Genomic DNA, 8,680 nt, shown 5'->3' on the forward strand with positions numbered 1-8,680 from the left:
ATTGCAAAAGTCATTCTCTCCCCAAAACAAAGCTATGTTTTCCCTCGTACTAATAGAAGAGGCGGACCTAGAGAAACAACCCAAAAAATGGCAAAACAAGGCCAACCCGCTAAAAAAAAGGAATCAATCTCCTAAGCTAAGTCTACCTCCTTTTTCTCTTAATTGTTTCCTTGTCTTACACGGCCATATGAAGACTAGAGGAAAGAGCCCCACTTTGACTCCACTTTGCTATTCATCCGCACCAATCAAGCTAGGAAATCTCCTAATTGAAAAGAAAAAGCTGCCGAAGATAATGTGAATCGTTTCCTAAAAATATAAAAATAACTATTAAAGAAATTTTCCCAATCTTCAACCTCGTGCTCTCGTTGACTTCTACTCGGACTTGGAAACTTCCACGCTCGAATCCCAAATCTTCTGAACTTGAATGTGCCACCACCAAATTAGCTGGAAATTATCCCTTTTAATCATGTTTTGGTTATTTTCCTACAATTAGCACCATTAACCAAATATAAGTAGAATTCGTCAATTAATACAATATTTGGCTAAAATCAAGGAAAAAAATAATTATAAATGTAGTAACAATTTATAACCTATCAGGCTACTCCAGTGAGTATTAGGAAAAGAGAGTCCCAATCTCAATTAACTTCACTCTCCTATTCAATCGAAGCCAAAAAATGTAGAAAGTCTCCTAATTGGCCCGTTTCCTATTTTTGCTAAACTACCTTTTCCAATTCAAATCTAACAATCAGCTAATGGAATATTTGCAGTCCCACGTTGTACTTCCAATTGGCAATTGGTGTTTCGCACTTGTCCCGCATTTTCTGGACACGTTAAAGTTTGACTTGACGCGCCTACGCCAAATAGTAATTGTAGTGGAGAATTTGCACGTTTTTACCCCATTTTGTTCCAACTCCCTGCAATCAATACAAATTTCCAAAAGTGAGTGGAATCCGCCAATTAATGCACACTTGGTAATATAATAGGAGGGATTTAATTACAAAATAATTGACACAATTGCGACTTATCAGTTTCTTTGTTGATTGCAAGCAAGTTCCAATCACTAAGTTTTATATATCAACTAGATACTATATTCATGACTAGTTATAAAATCTTACTAGTTAAGTATTACTTAAAATGAATTCAAACCTTAAAAGGAAATGAAAGATTAGTTGATATATTGGGTGTAAGACATGCCGATGACGCTTTGGTTTTCTCAAGTGGTACTCATTCTTCTTTGAAGTATATTTTGGATGTTCTTCATAAATATGAAAACTGTTCAGGCCAGCAAGTTAACATAAGTAATAGTTGTTTCTTGACCCATCAACGGTTGTATGTGGCAAGACGGCGAGTAATCAAAAGCGTCACTGGGTATTCTTATCAAGATTTTCCAGTGAGATTGCTTCAAAAAAAAATATTTTCCAGTGAGATGTTTGGGTTGTCCGCCATATGCAGGCCGTAGCAAAATTTCCTTTTTTGGAACGTCATGTCAGGCCATTGTGACTCTGTAAATTCATTTGTCATGGTGACAGGCCGCTCTTGATCAGGGACGTGCTTTCATCCTTTCCTATTCAAGTCCTAGCTGCAGCTACTTCTCCTAAGTCTGTTTTTAATATGATAGTATCTATTTTTCCTAGATTTTTTGTGGGTTTCCTCAGAGGAGCAGAGGAACACTCCAGTTTCGATTAGAGTTGGTCCTTGTTCGTTCACTCTCACTAATTCACGAGCTGTACCCTCTCACCAATTCATGCATTAGTAGTATATTATCAGCTATACTTCTTCCTATTATAAAAGTACTCTAATATTCACCAATGATTCGAGGAATTACAGCTTTCAACCTATTAGTTTGCACTTTTGAATAGCATTTATATAGTAAACTACAACAGGCTATAGGCTTGAAATCCCTCATTTGTGTTGTATTCTGCACCGTTGGGATCGGTGTAATTATACTGCTACTCAAAGGATAATACATATACTTCTTATCAAAACAAAATTGAACACAGCTCGAATTACTTTTTCACCAATTACATGCCAATTCTTTTTTTTTAAAAAAAAAAAAAAAAAGTGCATTAAAGCCATCTTGGCTTGTAGCTTTGCCAGCTTTCATGGTAAACATAGCATGTTTAATCTCTTCAGCCGACACACTAGCTTGGAGAAAGCGATCGAATTGATCACTAGTGACGGTTTTAATGTTTATTTGTTGCAGCTTGCCCTTCAAATCAGGGTACTGAGAGTTAGATTTACTGAACAGAGTCTTACAAAATTCCACTGCAATTTCTTGAACTTGCTCATAGTCCTTAACAATATCACCTTCATCATTTCTAAGTGAAAGTATCTTATTCCTGGCAGCATGACCCTTCACCTTTATGTGGAAAAAGCAATATTTTGATAGGGCGTGAATTGTATTATCTTTATATGTACAAATTACTAGTTAATGGTGATAGTTGAGCTACAATTTGAATAGAAACATCTTAATTTTGATCACATGTTGTTTTAATATGTGGAGAGCTCAATTGAAGAGAAAATGGACTAATCTTGGCAAGACGAATCAAGCAAAGAAGCAATAAAAGAAGAAGAAGAATGAACGAACAAGGGCTGTTGCATTACTAAGGCTTTGCAGGCAGATCCATAGTGATCTGTGTGTGGATCCTCAATAACTGCGTCAGATATCAAAATGGTCTTCACGCCAGACTTTTTCTGGTTGTTATGGTTTTGAGCTTCATCCAATGACCGGCCCAAACTTGGGGCCAGTATTCATTCCAAATCGGTTCCTTAGCAATTTTTTTTTAGCTCCAAGAAGTCTAATCCTACCATATTTGGGTTAGAGCATTAACAAACTATAAATAGGGGTTATCTAGGTCATTATTAGGGGGAGAAACACACTATACTAACATTAGTTCATCATATAAAACTCTTTCTTAGGAGATCAAGGATGGGTTCAAGGCATGGAATCAAAGAGAAATCAAGACGGAGTTCGGAGCAAGAAAAATTAAAAAGTTTTCTTTACTTTTATCTTCGTACATGTATTTACTCTTTGAATTCTTGATTGTACAATGACCATGTCGAACTAATTTGTATCTAGGGTGAGGATTTTGTGAAAGAGTATTGGTTATTTATTTTAATTAAATTCTTTATATTTGTATTGATTTATCTATCTTGATTTAATTACGTGCTATGTTTGATCACCATAGATATGCTCTTAGAGTTTGTATTGAACTGAGAAGGGACGTACAACTATACACTAGATAGATAAATATATTTAATTTAATTACATGAGTAGGCTAGGGTTTGTATGATGTAATTGAAATCACATAAGATCTTAAAAGATTTAATTAAATACTTATAATCTTGAGAGAGATGTAGGATATGATTGGGCACAATTTAGTTGTATCAAGAGATAATCTAAAACACCTTTACATAATACATTCTTGGCATGTTAAGAAATTAGCTGGATAATTAATTCAAATTCTAGCTCAAAATTTGAAACTTTAGCCTCTTGCTAATTGTTATCTCGCATCTATTTTATTTGACTTGATAATTTACTTTACCTCTTAATTATAAATCAAATCCTTTGAATTTAAATTTCATTGCCTTCTCATAATAATTAAAGTAGAGAAAATTAATTCGTCCTTGTGAGTTTGACCTCTAGAATACTCCTGATGATTTTGTTACTACGATCGGCTCTGGGCACTTGTAGAAATACCCGATCAATTTTTATCTCCGGATTGTAGCCACTGCATTCTGGACTAATCCTTATAGAATTCCTCTTCAGCTAGAATCAATCTAGCGTATTCCTAGATTAGAACTTTCTCTTCAGCAATTAACTCAGGATCAAAAGATTGCTATTGCATATGCTGCTGCACTATTATCAGTTGCTCTTTTTTGCTTTGAACTCCACTAGAGATGTGGTTATAATGTCGTTTATTCAGCTCTTGAAGCCTACCCTTAAGCTGTTTTAGTCGAAAACTGATAAGCTGCATAGGATTCATTAACGCTCCAGGATCAGCTTGCCAAGAATCCAACAAGAGACATCAAAAAACTCATTATGCTGCATCCAAAAGCTACGGAATTTAAAACACTTTGGCCCAAATTTAACTTGATCTAGCTATTTATTCGGATTGGTAATGATACAACAAAAAATTGTTAGCCTTAATGTTTGGAAAGTGCTATTCTTTCTATAATCATATCTATAGGATTACAAAGGAATAAAGTTCTCTCAGTCAAAGCTTGATTCGAATTTAGTCAGCATTGAAGTCAAGTCGAGATTGAGTTGACCAAGTTGAGGTGCCGTGCTCGTATCTAGCATACCATAATCCTTTCTCATTTTTTCCTTTTCTTTAAAGATTAATCTTTTCACATACATATGCATATATATATACATACATGCATACATATATATATACACATACACAGATATATATGTATGTATACATACAGATATATATACATACATGCATACATGCATATACATATATATATGCACACACAGATATATATATATATCTGTTTACATATATATATGCATACATATGTATGTATGCATACAAATATATATGTATGTATGTTAACGAGGTTGCATGCATGTCACATGTACATTCAAATTTAAATTAAGATGATGCGCTATATATCCAAATCTACTAATGTATATACTGACAATGTGGGAAATATTTTAAATCAAAAAAGCATTTTTCTTGAGATATAAAGTATGCAGCCTTCTTTATCTTGACAGTAAGATCACCATTTTCTGGATTTGGGCCGTTCAAATGGGCGGGTCAAGTGGTTGCTTGAGTTTAATGAGGTACTAGGTGCAGATAGGTGGACCGCATAACCCCATTTAATTAATGGGTTTGGTAGGGTTGTGTAAATGGTTTTTCAGTCACTGAAAGCTTGACTATGACCCATTCATAATTTTTTGGTTTCTGTCACTCGACCCGTTTACTTTTGTCCAAGCACAGGCTGCATTTTTTAGACACCCAGCTTAAAACCCCAAATTAAACATTAAAGACCACCTGGTAATTTCCCTTTGGGTCTCAAATCTCAATATAGGTGGATGTAAATATTTTAACTTTTAATTTTGGATATTTTAACATTTAATGTCTCCAAAACCCAGCACAGTTGCAAAGAACATTAAATATGTAATTTTGATGTCTGTAATTTGACTATCAAGCATTTCTTTCATTCCTTACTCAAATACGACCTATGTCATATTTGATAATTTAGTTCAGCATTTAAAGTTAATGGATTCAAATGTTTAACATATTCAGATCATTTGATAATAAAAAATTAAACATCTAAATTAATTAAGTGGCGTTGAATTTTCTAGACAAAACTTGCTCTCAAAATTAAGTGATAAGCAATTCACTTATCATTGAATGTGATGTGTACTCAAATGTATTAAATTTAATACTTAACAATTCAATAATTTAATGGATTCAAATTTCAATTTTGTCAAACGTACCCTTATAGTCCTCTTTAAATTGGGGAAAAAAAAGAAAAATAGTAACATACACGGGAATGAAATTGAAAATGAAAGTAACGAGGGAAAGCCCCACGATGACTTCCGATGGAGAAGTCAGGTTTACGTCTGATCATCAGTTGTCGGTGAAGAGATAAGGCTCAGCTCATCCAAGCAAAAAGAATCGTGATTGGAGAAGTCATCGTAGAATTGGCAGCAATGTTCAATACAAATTGGTAAATGAAGAGATAAGGCTCAGCTTATCCAAGCAAAAAGGACTTGTGATTGGAAAAGTCATCGTAGAATTGACGACAATGTTCAATAGAAATTGGTAAGCGAAGAGATAAAGAGACAGCTCACCCAAGCAAGAAAGACCCGTGATTGGAAAAATCATCATAGAATCAAAAATAATGTCAATACAAATTGATTCAGTTAATAAGAAACAGAATATATTAAAAACATGTTATCTACAAAGATTGTATTAATAAATTATCTGTAGCATTCTTATAAACGACTCATAATTTTGGGATTAACGATCTCGGAAGCATGTCTTATCCCATGATAATAGTGACAAGAACCTATCCAAACTTTTTTTTTTCTCTTATCAAAAGTGTAGAATTGGCAACAACAATAATAACAGCCACGCTTTGTGCTTTCTTGCCTGCCCTTATTCCACATTTTTCTACAATGCATGCTTGATAGTTAACATTTTTTTAAGGCAAAATAGCATTTTATCGATCTGAGCAAAACAGTACTAAATGTACCTATTCTCCCAAACATAACAAACGTGCAAAACTTTATCCCCACGTGCATGTAAAACAAATTTGACCCGTAAAACATATAATAAACATCCGTATACGCAACTGTAAGCGATGTCCCAAAATAATTATCCCTACACAACGAGGGCAAAATTTCACCCATGATGAAACTACTTTCGACAGGGATTTTTGGTAAGAATGTATTACACAAATTTCTAATTTACGATCGAGCGCAAAATTTCACCCAAGATAGAACTACTTTTGACAGCAATTTTTGTCAGAATGTATTATTAGTATACAAATTTCTAATTTACCATACCAGGCTAATTTTATCTTAAAACTTAGGAGGACTATTGTCGTCCAATTGACGTTGCCTAGCTGCCTGCCTTCCAGTCACAAACTGACAATTAACAACAGATACTAAATCAATTTTCATTGGCCCAAGCAACCTCTCACATTTAAGTACCGTTCTTTCTGGGAGTCAAGACCTTAAAAGTAATGTCAAGATATCCTCCGTGTATGCTTTCTCATCCATCACGTTTCTAGTAACCTCATTTTTGTTCCTCTATGATGACAAGCTGTTCTGGAAATAATAATCATTTGACCACATGATTAAAAATCATTAATGCATTGCCATATAAAGTAATCTCTCACCATCTTACCTTCGTTTGATAAGTACAATTTATTTCCTAACCATTTTAATTTGTGATTCGGTTTGACTAACGAGTGTTCAATGGGCGCTCGTTAAAAGAAATTCGTATTAGTTTTTTGAAAAAAAAAAATTTATTTGTAAAAGTGTCGCAATTCGAGATGTGTAAGATAAGTGAGCATGTGTATTTATATAGCAATTTAGGTGTGGCCATTAGCGAAACACTTTTCCTAATTAAGCCTTTACTCTGTAACTGGCATTTCTAGCAAAATATATATAATAGATTGCGTGCCATTAAAAAATTCTTCAAAGCGCCTAGCTATAGTAATTACGTGGCAGCGGTGTATCTTTTCACACTGACCTTATCAAAAGACGCGTCCCATGCTGGTCGTTCGACAAGTCAAATGAATTTAGTTCTGGGTACGTCACCACATTTGTAGGCCTATAAATACGAGGAGTCTGGTCCGTTATTTTGATGTGCTAAACTCAGCAACCAGTTAGTTACAAATACCCATTTTCATTCATATTAATTAGCTAGCTAGTTCTTCAAGGGAAAAAATGGCTGAAGCCAAATCTGCTACTGTCACTGATCAGGTGAATAGTGATTCTACTGCCTAGCCAGACCTAGATTTCCTTCTTTTTCAAGTTCTTGTATTTGGAAAAGTATAAGGAGTTGCAAACTAAAATAATTTCAACGTTCTTGAATTGTCTTGAGCGATATTTTACATTTCTAGTTGTCCACATACATATGGGTAGGCGGTCTCTTGAATTGTTTGATTAAGCTTCTTCTGAGTGATGTAGTTTCTTATTAACTGATCGGATTTAGTCTTCTTCTGATTGTTTGTTTATTTGAAAGGATTCTAATTGATTTTGGGAACTCAATTGTTTTGCGATTTTCTAACTGGTTAAAATGTTTGGGATTTACAGATCGACATCAATTCAATACAACCAGTGAAGCCGGCCGACCCTCGCGTGGTCGAGATCGGACAATTTGTAGTGGAAAAATTTCACCACGGAAAGCTGCTTTTCATCGCCGTGCTTGGCGGATTCACGTGGAAATGTGAGGGAGGCAAGTACTACGCCCTTGTCATTGAAAATCAGAATTATGAGGGCGCCACATTTATCCATAAAGCACTTGTTGTTGAGGCCCCAGGTGAAACGAAACTCCTCTGGCACAAGAATTAATCAAGCACTACTATTGATTAGCTGAGGATCAAGCATTACTATTGATCCGCTGAGCATTACTAGTGTCTATGGTGTGGTTTTCAGTTTATGCATGGATGATGTACTGCTGCCATGCATACATCTTTCCAGTATTGTACTAGCATCTTTCCACCATTCCGTTTGTATTCGAGTTTGTATCCTTGTATGTTAAAAGGTGCACTTATACGGACAAAAATGCACCATTAAATGAATAAAAACGGCTGTTTGTTTTTGAGTTTATATCTGTGTATTTTGTTTCTCTGTTATTACTTCGAAGCAGTTTCCAATCCCTGAATTTGTATGTCAACTACAAAATCTGCTATATTCATGACCAGTTATAAAATTTGATAACTGGTTAAGTGTTACTTAAAATGGATCCAAACCCGAAAGGGATATGAAAGATTAATTGATATATTGAGAGCAAGACATGCCGATTACGTTTTGGTTTTCTCAAGTGGTACTCGTTCTTCTTTGTAAGTATATTTTGGGTGTTCTTCAAAAATACGAAAACTGTTCAGGCCAGCAAGTTTAACATAAGCAGTAGTTGTTTCTTCACCCCTCAACGGTTAAATGTGGCAAGACCACGACGAATAATCACAAGTGTTGCAGGGTTTTCTT

The 8,680-nt window shown here is 34.8% G+C and overlaps 1 protein-coding gene across 1 annotated transcript; it reads left to right on the top strand.

Moving 5' to 3' along the window:
* The first annotated feature begins 7,326 nt into the window (after positions 1-7,326).
* LOC113764776 lies at positions 7,327-8,302 on the top strand. The gene is made up of 2 exons (XM_027308762.1): positions 7,327-7,453; positions 7,787-8,302. The coding sequence occupies exons 1-2, from the start codon at positions 7,418-7,420 to the stop codon at positions 8,042-8,044; spliced, it is 294 nt and encodes a 97-aa protein (XP_027164563.1). The 5' UTR covers positions 7,327-7,417; the 3' UTR covers positions 8,045-8,302.
* The last annotated feature ends 378 nt before the right edge of the window (positions 8,303-8,680 follow it).

The sequence above is a fragment of the Coffea eugenioides genome, chromosome 3, assembly GCF_003713205.1.
Source record: "Coffea eugenioides isolate CCC68of chromosome 3, Ceug_1.0, whole genome shotgun sequence".
NCBI lineage: Eukaryota > Viridiplantae > Streptophyta > Magnoliopsida > Gentianales > Rubiaceae > Coffea > Coffea eugenioides.

Bases quoted from the DNA above. Each gene is read 5' to 3' on its own strand.
- LOC113764776 (XM_027308762.1), top strand. From the start codon at position 7,418: ATGGCTGAAGCCAAATCTGCTACTGTCACTGATCAG. The intron at 7,454-7,786 runs GTGAATAGTGAT...TGGGATTTACAG, and splicing joins CTGCTACTGTCACTGATCAG to ATCGACATCAATTCAATACA.